The sequence below is a fragment of the Gadus macrocephalus genome, chromosome 14 (assembly GCF_031168955.1).
Source record: "Gadus macrocephalus chromosome 14, ASM3116895v1".
In the NCBI taxonomy this organism is placed as follows: domain Eukaryota; kingdom Metazoa; phylum Chordata; class Actinopteri; order Gadiformes; family Gadidae; genus Gadus; species Gadus macrocephalus.
In genome coordinates, this window is record NC_082395.1 from 21,994,981 (window position 1) to 22,010,530 (window position 15,550).

At 48.3% G+C, this 15,550-nt stretch overlaps 1 protein-coding gene across 7 annotated transcripts in view; it reads right to left on the bottom strand.

The window, feature by feature from the left end:
• Nucleotides 1–15,550, bottom strand: part of chd9 (chromodomain helicase DNA binding protein 9) — an 82,404-nt gene that overhangs the window by 50,799 nt on the left and 16,055 nt on the right. For 6 of the 7 annotated variants that reach the window (XM_060071368.1, XM_060071366.1, XM_060071367.1 and 3 more), the window contains exon 3: nt 3,560–4,029. In XM_060071368.1, the coding sequence (XP_059927351.1) occupies nt 3,560–4,029 (470 nt within the window). Of the gene's footprint in view, nt 1–3,559; nt 4,030–7,519; nt 8,472–15,550 lie in introns of those variants that run through there. The other variant, XM_060071369.1, reaches the window with a different exon arrangement.

Sequence of the window (15,550 nt, forward strand, 5' to 3'; positions counted from 1 at the left end):
TTTAAAGAAAAGGAATGGGTTCACACCACACTCTATCAATCTCCATCGTGCATGCATTAGACACCTTTGCGTGGGTGTTCTCAGAAACCCAATCATGTAAAACATGCGCACACACACACACACGCATGCAGGCACACACGTCATATTGTTAGCGAGTTGTTGCATCATTGATTGCACCCAAATGTATATCCCGGATAGGCTTTAAAGAAAAAAATATTATTAATGGAACAGCTTTCCATATTTTCCCCAAATGAGCCAGTGAGGGAGAGATTAGACGAGAGGAAAGCAGGCGAGCCTGAGATATGAATAGCTGTATGCTGCAGTGCACATGCTACACATAAACCCCCATTTTCTATCTTGTAATTGATCTCATGAGCACCATTTTGTTTAGATTTTTATCCCTCTCTAATACCAAGTGTACATAACACTGGTTTATACCGTTAAACATTCACAACATGGCCGCCTGGAGGAAATGGTGCATTCACAGCCTGCAGCGTAGTGGGGAGAACTAATATTCAAAACTGAGGGGGGAATGGAAAGAGGTTAGGGGGCAGACAGCAGGAAAGATATCCGATGTGAAGCCTTTTTTTCAGCAGGGAGGTTTGCCAGTTATGCAAGTTACATAAAACCATACAATAAAATGAAAAATGTGTTAGGCTATGCTGTGTTATGTTATGCCATGTTTGAGCAAACATGTTTACGTCATAGACCTTATGTCACTACAAGAACGCCATTAATGTGAGTGGTTCATCAGGAAAATGCTATGCTTTTGGTTTCCTTCTGTTCTTCGTTCTGTTGAATTTCCTTTAATGACCGATGGAAGAGCATCAGCAAGAACAGCATTAGGTAGCTCTTAGTGTGTGGCCGCCTACAACAATAAAGGTACCCCGGTTTATCCCAGAAGGAAGGCTAACCGCATCAATGTGGTCGGAACACGCAGTTCACCTCAACACAGGAGTAGGTTCGCTTTTCAAGGGAGGGTGAACAGGTCTTGAGGAAGACTTTCGGCCTTCTGTCTATCAAGCCTGCCTGTTTGTCTGTCTTGTGCCCACAATAACAGCAGCACAAGGAAATCTCACTCCAAACGCACAGAACTCAGCAACACACTCGAGCCGTTGCAGGAATTAAAGTACAAGGCTGGGGTATCCTTGAAGAGCTCAGCGCCGGGCAGGAGTAATGACTCTCCGAGACGGTGAGCTGCAGCCGCCGCCGCCACGCATTCATATTTAATGAGAGAACCTTGGAGACACACACACACACACACACACACACACACACACACACACACACACACACACACACACACACACACACACACACACACACACACACACACACACACACACACACACACACACACACACACACTCGTACGCAAAGACACACACAAAGAGACACATGTGCACACAAACAGACACGTACGCAAACACACACTCAAAGACACACACACACACACACTTCGGTGGTCACTCAAGAGCCAGACCATCGCAATCATAATTATCCAGTTCTTACGAAAAAGAAAAACACACCACCCATCCAACATGGGAGTAAACACAAACAGAAAAAGGGCCATCTCACTGGGAATGTAGAAACCCTCAGCAAGACATCAGCCTCCATTTAATTGTAACTTATGACTTATTTTATCTGCAGTTCAATTGAATATGAAGGCAGCGTCTTGACACACAACAGGCTCAGCAAAGCCCTCATGCAGAGTAGCCTGGGAACCAGTGGCGGGCCAGCCAGGCTCCAGCGTTCAGCTCCGACTCCCTCCACCTCCTTTCAAAGAAATGATTGGAGCTCAGTCTGCTTACACTCGGGTCTGTGTTAACACACAACACCGCCACCTGACCAACAAGAAGAACCTGTACTTCTCTGTGGAAGAGATTGCAAGATAACCGAAACAAAACCTGGTTCTTAGCATAGGCAAAACGCTGAAGATTGATATCCCAGAAGCAGTACATACAGGTCGTGACCTATGTTGTCCCTTCGAGCTCAACCGTCCCTCTCTGTGAATTTGTTTCAAAATGGCAGGAATGTGTGACGTAACGCATGTTATGAAAAGGCCATTGAAACAAAAGCCAGCACCAAAGACTGGGCCATTCTGTGTGTGAGTGAGTTCCTTTCCTCATGTAGGCCACATTCTGCCACACACACACACACACACACACACACACACACACACACACACACACACACACACACACACACACACACACACACACACACACACACACACACACACACACACACACACACACACACACACACACTAAGTAGGTCATCCTTATGAGAAGTGGTTTTGTGATATGCTGTACTTTTTCTCTGTACAACTACAGAAAGGGACTGGCATATTAGCTAATCTGTGTTGTCCTTGGGAATGTATTTATTCAGTCGTTTCCAGCTCAGCCGTGGCAGTGTCAAGCTAAACATGCAGTTTATTTCTTCCATTGCTTTCAGTGACATTGTTGCTTAAATCGAGGGATGTGGCAACTGAGAAAGAAAACGCTTCAGGAAGTCAACATAGAAAGCGCCAGAGTCAAGGTGGTATTTTCTCACACACACACACACACACACACACACACACACACACACACCATTCTGCTAAATCGAAAGACATGAATGAATCACAGGTTTAGCTTAAAGGGAAGGGCACCTTATGCTAAGCAGAATGAGGTGTCAAAAGCAATGCTTGAAATATACGGTACCATGAAGTAGACATGGAATGGACCTGTTTACCATCATGGTTAGTAAAACTAGTTGATAGTCGCTGTGCAAGAACTGACCCAAAGTGGTGGCACTCAGAGCTGAGGGCCAGATCCATGCTGTGAGGGCCAAGAGGCACACTTTGAGACGTGAAGGCTGCCCTGGATCCTGATGTCCCTCTATAGATCTATAGATCCACGTCGACCCCTGAGGGAGCCAGACGTCTCAAGTCTCCCTTACACTAGCGGCAACCTCTACATTGCTCACGACACACACACACACACACACACACACACACACACACACACACACACACACACACACACACACCTTGTTTGTCTGTACCAGCGACTAGGACTGGTTTATTCTTATGGTGTGCTGTAAATACAACTGAACTTTGAACTGTCCTTTCAGCAACTGCTTTTCCACTCGAAGAAACTGCAAGCTAGCAACCTTAAAAGTCAAGCTCCTGAATAAGGGATCAAGTTAAGAATACTAATTCAAAATTCGAAAAATGGAAATTAGTCTCTGAGTCATCTGGTGTAATAAAAAATACATATAACGATGTTTCCAAGGATTTTTCCAAAAACAAAAAACACACACACACATCTTCTTCCGCACACAGTCAAAACAGTCAGACCGACAACGAGGCCTCACTCACAGTATGCACCACACACTGCCAACACAGTCAGACCCACAACGAGGCTCCACAGTAACACAACGCACACAGACAGACCCACAACCACGCCTCACTCCACGCACACACTGCACACAAACAACACAAGTCAGACCCACAGCGATGCCTCACTCACAGCTCACACCGTCGGCCCAGAGGAGAACAATAAGTGCTACATACCCGATCTTGGCCTTCTGCTTGATCTTGGCGGAGGGCACGATGCAGACCTTCTTGGAGGACTTGCTCTTGACGCGGGCCTTGCTGCTGGCCTTGCGCTCGCGCTCCATCTCCCGCTGGGCCTTGCGCATCGCCGACGACGAGCTGGGGAAGCTCTCGGGGCTCATGACCCGGGGGATGTTCTTCTCCCCGCGCTGCCGGGCCTTGGCGATGGCCTCGGAGATGATGCGATTGGCCTTCTCCTGCTTGTCCTCCGTCGCCTCCATCAGCTGCTGCTGCAGCAGCGCCGCCTGCTGGGACGAATGGGGCGGCGGCGGCAGGGCGGACCCCCTCCGCTGGCTCTTCTTCTCCGACGAAGAGCTGGAGGACGAAGACGAGGACGACGAGGACGACGAGGAAGAGGACGAGCTGCTCTTCAGCGGGGGGCTGACCACCTGCTGGTTGCTACTGGGACCGTTGGCATTCTTGCGAGGCTGATGTAGGAGAGAGAGAGAGAGAGAGAGAGAGAGAGAGAGAGAGAGAGAGACGCACACACAAGGGGGGGTGAGTCTCCACGGTCTACTATGTCATCACAGACTGGTCTTTAAGATGCCTTGACCAGGCTCTCACTTATAAAGGGGTGATGTCATTATGGAAGGACGGTGGAACAACAAGCAGGTGGGTTTTATGATTCTACTTTGTGTTGACTTCAGGGAGGCTCTTGAGAGCTAGAGTTGCGGTGGCTAACCGTGCCGTACGTCGAGCACACTGAAGGTAGGCCAGTGACTCTGACCAATCAGAACACCTGCTGCCTTCAATCATTAACTCACCTTCACCGGGGAAGGGAGGGGCGTGTCTTTGGTATCAACTGGGTGGTAATTGGTTGGAATCTAAGCATGCATTGATAGGCTTGTTTGGAGAGTAACCCGTTCCAGTAGGTTCCCAGCACCACCTGTTTAAATACTTCCATTGGAAGAGATATTGAAGATATCCCCAAAAAGATTTGAAAAAAGTAGGTTTAAGCCGTGTATGCAAACTATACTTTGTGTACAATACGACAACAACGACAACAATATAAATTCTCCCAATGAGCTCCCTTCATCTTAATCAGATCAAATCAAAAGAACCGAGGAAGATAGTGAATTCTAATGTTAAAAGAGGTGCCCAAATAGAATCACACATAGATTACAAGAAGACTTGCAAGAGCTGTGGCAGAAGAAATGTAAGTTCATATCCACTATGTTGCCACTCTTTAAAACTCCATTTCCATATCGACTTCCACTTATCTGCAACAAAAACAAAAAAGACATCCGTTGTTTCTAGCTTTGCGTGAGCTATCTTTAATGCGCCCATATAAGGTGATGTTTCCTCTCAGGAATAAAATAACATACAATAATGCAAGGGCAAGGCCGGCCCAAAAACCGGTGTGTGCGTCATGCCTTTGGGGTCGCGTTTCATAACACGCAGCACAGGAACATTAAGGGAAAGTCGGAACGCAGGGCAATGTCGGGGCGAGCAGCATCGCTTCCTAGGCCCACAGCCATTGGATGAGAGACACAATGCATGCTTTGTTACCATTACAGGAAATAGTGGCAGAAGCATGAGATCAGGTGTAATTATGCTGCAGGAGCACAAAACACACATGGAGCACGGCTTACGTTCAAAACAGAGAAGCAAAAGTTTATTTGGTAGCAAAAGATCTTTGAACTGCTGTGCAAACCCCTTGTCTGCTTTGTGTCTCATTGTGTCTGTGTGTGTGGGGGGGATACACAGCATTGCCTCACGTGTCTTGTACATTTATCTCCCTCTTTTCCACCCGCACACACACCAACACACACGCACACGCACACACACACACGTGAGTTATGTTATGCTGGGTCGACATCACAGGATGATTAGCCAGATTCTGGGCCAGATTCCCCTTCTGACTCTGGTCAGCAAAGCGCTGATTGGTTGAAGGTTCTAACATGGGAGTTTTAGCCAGATGATCCTGTGGTGTTTGGAGTGTCAAGAGTGTTATTTAGCGATCGGGGTCTCACTGATACAAAATCTCAAACATTGTTTTCAATTGTTTGGCGTGTGGTGTACTGTGTTGGCTAAATCGTTTCCTTCCGCTCACTTAACGACCAAAACAGTCAAATTCATCCTAAGCTATCGTGAGATCTCTGACTTGTCTCTAAGTGTGTACCCAACATTAGGGGTCAACATGGCGACAATATGAGATGTATTATGAGATAGTATGAGGTTTATATGTATTCAAGAACTGTTTCGCTTGGGGCCTTAACTCAAACTCAAACATAAGCAGAGGCATGACTGGGGAGTTTTAAGATAGGGCCTGTTTCAAAGTCATTCATCGAGCCTGTAAAGACGACTGCTAAGAACCCCTGGAGCAGAACTCTATTGAATCCAACAGGAACACATTAACATGCTGTTCCTGTTGGTGGGCCTTCCATTTGAGGAGGGATCAACGGCATAGACTGTGAGACTGTTGCAGTCGTAAATTATCCAGCGCACCTGATGGGCAATAATATGTGAATAATACATGACGAGACTGCTATGTATTATTTACATATAAATGACCTCTGCGCGAGTGCCCGCATGCAACCACACACACACACACGTCAATGTGCAAATACACACACACACACACATATACTATCCATAAATGTACAGACGTACTCAACTAAACACAGCAAAACACACACACACAAATGCGGAAGCACACACACACCTAACCCACACACGTGCATTGACAAACGCGGAAACATACACACACACACACACACACACACTTGAATGAGAATTCTCGCAAACCATACGATTTAAACAAAATGGGGGAGGGTAATGTAAGCAGTGATTTATTCATTCATTCATTCATTCAAAACATAAAAACACACTGTCAGCCACGCACACACACACACACACACACACACACACACACACACACACACACACACACACACACACACACACACACACACACACACACACACACACACACACACACACACACACACACACACACACACAGTCTCTCTGCCATCCCCCCCAAGAAGCTGTGTTTCTTGGTGAAACAAGATGAAAAGGTGATTAAAACCCAATGAGCTCCACGCTGGAATGTTCTTATTAAAGTTTGAGGCAATACGGGGGAGCCAGGGGGGGAGGTGAGAGTAGAATGGCGAGGAGGGGGGAGAACGAGAGGCAGCGGAAGAGAACAACACACGACAACAAGAGAGGAGGCTCAGCAGAAAAGTAAGACAGCGACGTGGACACCGACAGGGGCAGAGTCGGAAGATGAAATGCACCAAAATGGACAGAGTGCTGCAGCTGTGAGATACATCTATAAATAACTGAAATTACAGGCTGCCAGCACTGCAGTGATTTCAATCTGTCGGCATGCGGTCCCATTAAAAAACAATGGGACCAGGGCAGGGGAAGCACACGATAAGGAGGCTATGTGGGCCAGCCACTCGCTCGCTCCCTCGCTCTCCGGCGGCTCGGCCGCGAGCAATCATTAAAAGAGATAGACGGGCAGAGCGAGCCTTGTCAACACTCCACAGTAGGACACAGGCACACACTAACACGAACACACACAGCGTGGAGTCGCTTCTAGGCGAGGAGGCTGTAAAGAGTGGAAAAACAAGGCATGAATTGAGCAGAGGGGGGAGGGAGGGGGGGGAGAGAGGGGGTGACGACAAAAGGGAGAATCCGGTGGAGCTACTATGTCTACATAAGGCCCACATACACGCAGCTAAGCAAATGAGTATGGGTGAGGGGGAGGGGGAGGGTGAGGAGAGGGAGGGAGGGAATGAAAAAAGGAAAACAGCAATACGTTCAAGATGGCGGCGGTGCAGCATGAACCAGTAGCAGAAGAGGTTGTTCAGTTGCTCAGTTCCTGCCAGCCCCTCCTCCCTCCCTCCCACCCTCCCTCCCTCCCTCCCTCTCACTCTCTCTCTCACTCAGCTCTCTGTGCGGCTCACTTACCCTTCCTCTTGGCCTCTTCACTGTAGACATGGTGCTTTTTTTCTCTCTTTTCCTCCCCCACTCCAACAGCCTAACAAAAGCCTTGCCCTTTCGCCCGGTTTTTTTTTGTCTCTATCTCCCTCCCTCCCCCCCCTCGCTCACTCACTCACTCACTCACTCACTCACTCTCTCTCACACGCTCGCTCACTCTGTCTCTGTGTCACTCTGCTTCGCTCGTCTCTCGCACGCTCTCTCTCTCTCTCTCTCTCGCGCGGGTGCGCACGGTTCTTCTGGTCTTCCTTGAGCGGCGCGGCGTGCCTCCCCCCTCCCTCCCTCCCCCGGCTCCCCCCCAGTCAGCGCTCCTCGGGGCAGTGGAAGATCGCTGCTCCGTCACCTCCTCCTCCTCCTCCTCCTCCTCCTCCTCCTCCCCCAGCAGGCAGGGCTCAAGAGGAGTGCATGGGGAGCTCTTTTGCTCTCTCTCTCTCTCTCTCTCTCTCTCTCTCTCTCTCTCTCTCTTACTCACACACACACTCTCTCTGGCTCTCCCTCCCTCCCTCTCCCCCTCCCTCTCTCCCCCTTCACGGTGTGTGGAGGGAGCAGCGCTGTGGGCGGTGGAGGAGGTGCGTGGCGATCCAGGAAGCACTCATTTCTGCTGCTCTGTGGGTCGACGCCGTCCGGCTTAGCTCCAGTCCCTGGGCATGTGTGTGTGTGTGTCTGTGTCTGTGTGTGTGTCTATGCCGGCGCCGATGACTGCGTGTGTGTGTGTGTGTGTGTGTGTGTGTGTGTGTGTGTGTGAGAGTGTGTGTGAGAGTGAGCGTGTGTATTTGTGTCAGAGTTGCCTTCCTCTGCGACCCCTCTCCCCGCGTCTCATTGATTCCTCTCACCGCCTGCGATCTCGTGCTCTCTCTCTTCCCTTGTTGGTCCGTCCCTCTCTCTCTCCCCCTCTCTCTCTCTCTCTCTCTCGCGCCGTCTCTCCTCCCCTCTTGGTTTTTTCCGGTTCTTTTCCTCTTCTTGCTTCTTCCTCCGGTCGTCACATGTCAGGCTAAGGTAGGTGTCCTCCGCTTACACGCCAGAAAAAAAGAACCGCACGCCGAGCCTTTTGTGTTCCGCCCGCCCGCCTCGTTGGTTTATCCGGCTTTTTTTTTTTTCCACTTGTTTTTTTTTTGTGTTTCTTTTAATTCTCCTCCTCCCCCACGTCCTCTGCTCCGGCGCTGCCCTTCCCTCTCTCTCTGACGGGGGCTCGACTGGCCGACGCGGCTCTCCGGCAGGCAGAGCGAGGCGGTATGAAAGCACAAAGCAGCGAAATGCATCAGCATGAATATTAGAGATGTCGTTAAAACCCAGGCTCGTTTCCCCCCCCCCCCCCCCTCCACCCCCCCTCCCTTCTTTCTCTCTGTTTCGCTCTCGCTCTCCTTTTCTCTCTCTCTCTCCCTCGCTCTCTCTCTCTCTCTTCCTCTCTCTCGTTCTTTGTGATAAAATAGACCAGCAGATGGTGCTAGTAGTTATTACATTAACTTCCCCTTAACTCCTGAGGTTCTGGATTTCAGCGACGTGTTCGGCTTGTGAGACCCTGTTGGTACATTTGTAAATTCGTATTTTTAAATATAACTTGCAAGTCACCTCATAAAAAAAAATACAGCTACTGCCCCTGTTAAAAGTATGAAGCTGACCTGAAGAGCCCCCAAAGTAAACGACACCAACCCACGCTCCCAGGTGAGCCACACACTTTATATAGCCGGCCCTCATGCTGTCACACAACCCAGACGTCATGCGGCCCGCCAGACGACCGCATGCCAGCACGGGGCACGCTGACACACCGTGGCAACAGAGCCAAGGAGGGGTCCGGGGGAGAGGGGGAGAGGGGGAGAGGGGGAGAGGGGGAGACCAGCAGCACTGGCAGCCAGGACCACGTGTCCAGCCAGGCACATGGTCCGGGGGTCCGCCTCGACACGGAGCAGGCTCACGGCCAGACACGGGACCACCACGGGTCAGCTCACACCAGGGTCAACTAACACACAGGCACACGCGCACGCACACACACACACACACACACACACACACACACACACACACACACACACACACACACACACACACACACACACACACGTGAGGGTGGACCAGTTCCTTCTGACACAAACGGTCCTTTAGTTATGTTATGCTGGGTCGACACCACAGAATAATCAGCCAGATTCTGGGCCAAATTCACCCTCCGACTCTGGTTAGCAGAGCACTGATTGGTTGATGGTTCCAACATGCTTTTTCTTTCCAGATTATCCTGTGTTGTGAGGGGGGCCCGGGGGTTTAGAGTGTTTTTTAGCGACCGGTTGACTCACCGATTCAAAATCTCAAATATTGTTGTGTTTGATTTGATTGGGTTGGGGTCTACCCAAACACGGCTCCACATAAACACACACAGCGGGCCGGGGGGGTGTCTTTGAGACGGGGATGTGCATGGGACAGGGACAACGTTCCCACGACAACCAGGACCCCACACACGGAGGACTCGAGCCCACTCCTCTCCAAGACGCAGTGTTGTGAACTAACTACCCTTTGCTTTGTCATCAGCTAACCCTGAGGGAATTAAAGGGACAGAAGATGATGAAATAAGTTTGCTATTAAACTGTGACAACGTACTACAGAAAATGGACTTGCTATAAAATAAATTAAAATAAAAAATTATAAAATCCCCTTAGTCACAAGCAATAGTCATAGTTAACCCTATATGGTAGAGACATCGTCTTGGTAACACATATGAGGAAATACACTAAACGTTTACTGGACATGCTCTCACAGCCCGAGGGAAAGTCACTTTTCACCAGGCCGTAGAGTTCAAACCACAGATTAAGTCACTTATTTCCTGTTACTAAACACTCATATGAAGCACATCAAGATGTTGCTCGGACTAAATACAATTCTAATATGAAATGACACCACAACCTTGAATGCGGGACGGAGAGCCTCAGTATCCTCGTGGAACATCTGCACACCAAAAGACAGGGTCGAAAACGGTCACACAGAGTTGTGTGCCTGTGTGCGTGTACTGTTCTGTGCACTTACATCTACACGCTCACAGCTATTGGCCAGTTGATATTTTATATTAAAATGAAGAGTCTACTGATGAAGGTACAATGTTTCTGAGAGCCTTTTTCAGCACATGACAGATAACACATCACGTGTCATTCAGGGAAAAGTGACCAGTGTACATGTGTGTGTGTGTGTGTGTGTGTGTACGTGTGCGCGCATTGTTTGTCAGTGCCAAATTCTGTTATTTTTCTTCCTGTGACTGAAACACTTGGCGCCGGAGCAGACAGCTGGTCCAGGCCTTGGAGTTTGACCCGCTGCAGTGGAGGCCTGTGTGCGTGTGTGTGTGTGTGTGTGTGTGTGTGTGTGTGTGTGTGTGTGTGTGTGTGTGTGTGTGTGTGTGTGTGTGTGTGTGTGTGTGTGTGTGTGTGTGTGCGTATGTGTGTGCGTATGTGTGTGTGTGTGTGTATGTGTGAGATATTGTGTGGTTGTGTGAGATATTGTGTGGTTGTGTGTGTGTGTGTGTGTGTGTGTGTGTGTGTGTGTGTGTGTGTGTGAGCCTGTGTGTGTGTGTGTGTGTGTGTGACATTGTGTGCGTGTGTGACAGTGTGCGTTTGCGTGTGCTTGTGTGTGTGCGTGAGACTATGTGTGTTTGTTGGAAACAGATCCAAAAACACAAGCCCAGCGACGGACCTTATTCAGGGCCACTCTCTATCCGTTCCCTGGCAGTGGGGAAACACGTTTCAGTGTACAAACATAAACAGCCTGCTGGAAGGGCCTTGACACACGGATCAAATGTTTCCGAAACATACAACCAATGGCGCCGGAGCCTGTCTTGTCCTTTTTTTAACAGAAATGTGCATCAAATGTTGAGAGGAAACTGTGAACCCTGCTCAGAGATAGCTTGGTAGGGGAAAGAAACGCAGAATCCCATCTAGCAATAGGGCTGGTACATCACATGAATCATCGTTCTTTGGTTGACGATATTCGCCATATTGAGAGCCCTCAAGAGAGTTCTGTAGTTCTGTAGAATCCTAAATCATTCGTGAATATATAATAATAATACGTTATCTAGGCTAATGAAAACCTCGTTTTACAACGTCTCGCATCAGAAGCGCTGTGGCAGTTTCAAACACAACATCTTCTCCCCGTAATGACGACTCATTTCACGATTAATTACTAAACAACGACCTAAAGGCTATTAGCGCTGACATGATAAAACACATTCCAGGGTTGCGTCCATAATGGAGGCCGTCACTGCGATGTGACATCACCATGTACCTACTGGGCCCTACTGTAAGAGATAGAGTCTCAATAAAGCCTGGTCGATTCAAAACACAGCAAGGCTTTTATCGGTCTCCATGTTGCGCCAGGGAAAACGTTTGTGTTTGTGTATTTATGTGTGTGTGTGTGTGTGTGTGTGTGTGTGTGTGTGTGTGTGTGTGTGTGTGTGTGTGTGTGTGTGTGTGTCAACATGAAGGAGGGGGGAGGCAAAAGCAGGGAGAATTTTATTTTTTTTCTACGATCATTACGCACACGCTTGAGTGGTCACATGACAAGAGTGGCTCCTTGGCAACCGAACGGTTTATATGCAAACGAGTCTGGCTACTCCAGGAGTGGGCGTGGCCCCCTCTGAAGACAGATGAGGAGGGGAGGTGCCATGTGAGCAGCGAGGGGAGGGGAACTTGAGAGCCAATGAAAGGGAAAAAGTGTGTGTGTGTGTGTGTGTGTGTGTGTGTGTGTGTGTGTGTGTGTGTGTGTGTGTGTGTGTGTGTGTGAACGAGTGCGAGTCTGTGTGTGTGCACGAGTGTGAGTGTGTGTGTGTGTGCGCACGGCTGCGAGTGTGTGTGTGTATTTGTGTGTGTTAGTGTGTGTGTGTGTGTGTGCTTGTGCACGCGAGTGTGTGTGCGTGTAGCCAGTGACGAGTATCTGCAGAGGCACAGGTGTCTTCCTGTCTACATTCCATTATAACCTCATCAAAAGGCCTGTACACCTCCCCCAGCCTCCCCCGGCCTCCCCCGGCCTCCCCCCTCAGAAACACCCCGCTAGCTCACAACATCAGAGACGACAACACAACAGGCACAAGAGACACAAACACTGACAAGAACGACCAGGGGAGGAGGGCAACATGGCTGACTCCACCATCCCCGTAGTAAAGCCATACTGAGCGTGTAGCAGTGAGAGACGCTGCTCACCCAGCTCGTGAGATCCATTTTATGGCACGGAGCCTAACGTGAGCCAAGAACATGAATCCTGTGTTGCTGTGACGTCATTGGAGGAGAGTAAGTGCGGTTCCGCCCACCTGCTCCGGCATTAGTCATATACATCAGTCACACAGAGATGCTCAGCGACCAGCCCACTTGTTCACACAGTCAATACCGTCCCCAGCTGCACACTGCCACTGGGGAGTAGCATACATGTTTTTTTTCATGCTAAGCTAACATACTATAATGGGGAAAAGATTCATGTGTAGGCCTATATTCATTTAAAAACACCGGGAATATAAATATCTCTAACACCATGGAACGTTACATAATTGTATTATGTATTATGAATTGACTGACGAGAACACTTTATTATTGTATAATAATTATTGTTATTATTACAGGCGATAATCACCCCCTTTCTGTGACATAACTCCTTAACCCTAACCCTAACCCTGATGGGATGTATTTCCAGGCGTTTGGCCTCCAGGGGTATGCTATAAAGTGGAGTGGATGGAGCCCATGGTGTTTCATTCATACTTTTTAATCCTACAAACATATGGATCACATCACACCCTCAAACATACCCTGAATGACGATCAATACGTTCTGAAGTTATTGCTGAGATACAATATTGTCCAAGCAGTTGGATGACAAGGAAGGCAGCAGCTTGTGTTAAACACATTGGCAGTGGAAACATCGCTCGCATTGTTCTGCAACAACAGAGTGTTCGCGGCTCGCATCCCACAGGATTAAGCTGAGTTACTGGTGGGACACCTTGACTTCCCATGCGTTGTCAACATTTGTACCGTAAAATGCAATACAAAGAAGGGGGATGGAAGGTTAAAATCTGATTATGTATTTATCTTTATGCCTTTACTTCATGGCCAGGTTATGCAGCATTTCATAAAAAAAACAAAAAAAAAGAGATGTATTTTGTGTGAATTGAGTAGTTAAACCTAATTCGTCAAAACTAAATTCAAGAAAGGTACAAAATCATTGTAATTATATTCCCTTTCTCCAGCAGACCATCCACTCGACAGACAAACCTGAGACCCAAATCTTCGTCATCAAGTGAATCGCTCACACCACATCCAAGTATTAGCTCCTCAAACAGCGCTGTCCTAGAAACCACAGAGATGTGGTTCCTCCAGCAGACCTGCTAGAACCTTCTAGAACTGAGAGGAGGCCATCAGCTTGCCACCGGGAGATCCATTAACAAGCCATCTCATTTAAATTAAGCCTGACACGCTCACAGGATTTAACTGCTCTTACTGATTAAAATAATGTCACAGTCGTTTAGGAGGTATTAAAGAACTGTATGCAACAGAAAATAAATGGTTTATTTTTTTATTTTAGAGCGATCAAAGCCATGGCGGGTGGTCGACACTAGGGGGCGTGTGTGAGACTTCAGAGCAGTCCATGTTTACAACAGGAATCACATTGTGTAAAGAAGGCTGTGTGTGCCCTTTACGTAAACGTGTTTCCACATACCGTCAACAGACGAGAACGCTCAATGCACAGCAATGCAAACACCAAACCAAGCTGAATCTGTATGTGAGTACAGTGAGCACATTGGGTATTTACTAGGTAGCATCATTTAATTTGCTCATACATCATGATCTTTATTCATGCTTTATTTAATATCCTTATGTTTGTCAAATTTCTGTCTGAACTTATTGTATGTAAAAGAATGTACTCAACAAACAAACAAAAACAAAACGTACGCAACCATGATCTAAATATAACAGAAGCACGCACAGCCTTGTGGCCTGCCCCTCTCTGAGCCCTCCGTGTGGAACCGGTCGTATCTGGCTCTGTGATAAGGTTCATTATCCTTGTAACCCCGTAGTACAGGCGGCCGGTCTGGGATCGTGGCAGAGATCCCAGACGTTTAAGTTATTTAGCGTTTGTGTCTCAGTATTGAGATGGTTCGTAGGAAAGGAGGATGTGAGAGCTACCGCAGTGACAGCCTAACATCTAACGACCCGATCCACACAAACGTCAGACCTAGGCCTTACCCCTGTTCACACGCTCAATGTATTCAATATTGAACCACATTAAAAAAACTATTTAAAGTGTCAGTCCGCATGTTTAAAACACATGCATCATATGAGACAGATGAACCTGTACAGCGACTGGAGTCATCTGTATTGTCTGACCAATAAACAGTGTTTCTGAGCATGCAAGTGCTTACGATCTTTGGGTCTGTCCCCAGTATTCCTGCCAGCATGTCTTGTCATGGGACTGTGTGATTCACTGAGAGAGATAGTGCATCACAGCCGACACAGAGATGCCTCTCGTTAGCCAGGATGACGGAGAATCAATCCCGCTGCCAAGAGTCCTTGGAAAAGGCTGTCGTGTGGACGCTGAAGTAGGCGTTGAGAGAGTGGAGTGGACGAAGGAAAAGGAGACGAGGGACACATTTGAAGAAAGGTGGAAACGAGCATGACTCGGTCGTGACCGTTTCTATTCCGCTTAATCCTTCAGCAGACACATTTATCCGATGTGATTTCCAGTTAATTCAGGGAAATAAAGGAGAAGGAGGAGGGGGAGCAGACATCTTGTCAAGTAAGCGAGCGGAGAGGACGGAGACACAGAGGGAGAAACCAGGTCGGCACGTCTGGGCTTCAAACGGCCGAGCCGGTGCAGGGTCTTGCCCCCCATCATTAAGGATCAGAGGGAGCAGACAGAAACACATCTAGTAGTAAACAATTCAGGATCAGGATGTAGCGCCGGCCGTCTAAGAGAGCTGGCGTTGGCGTTCGTTCACGTCCAGCGTTGTTAAGTGAAGCTTCTTTAACACCAGAGGTCACAATGAAGA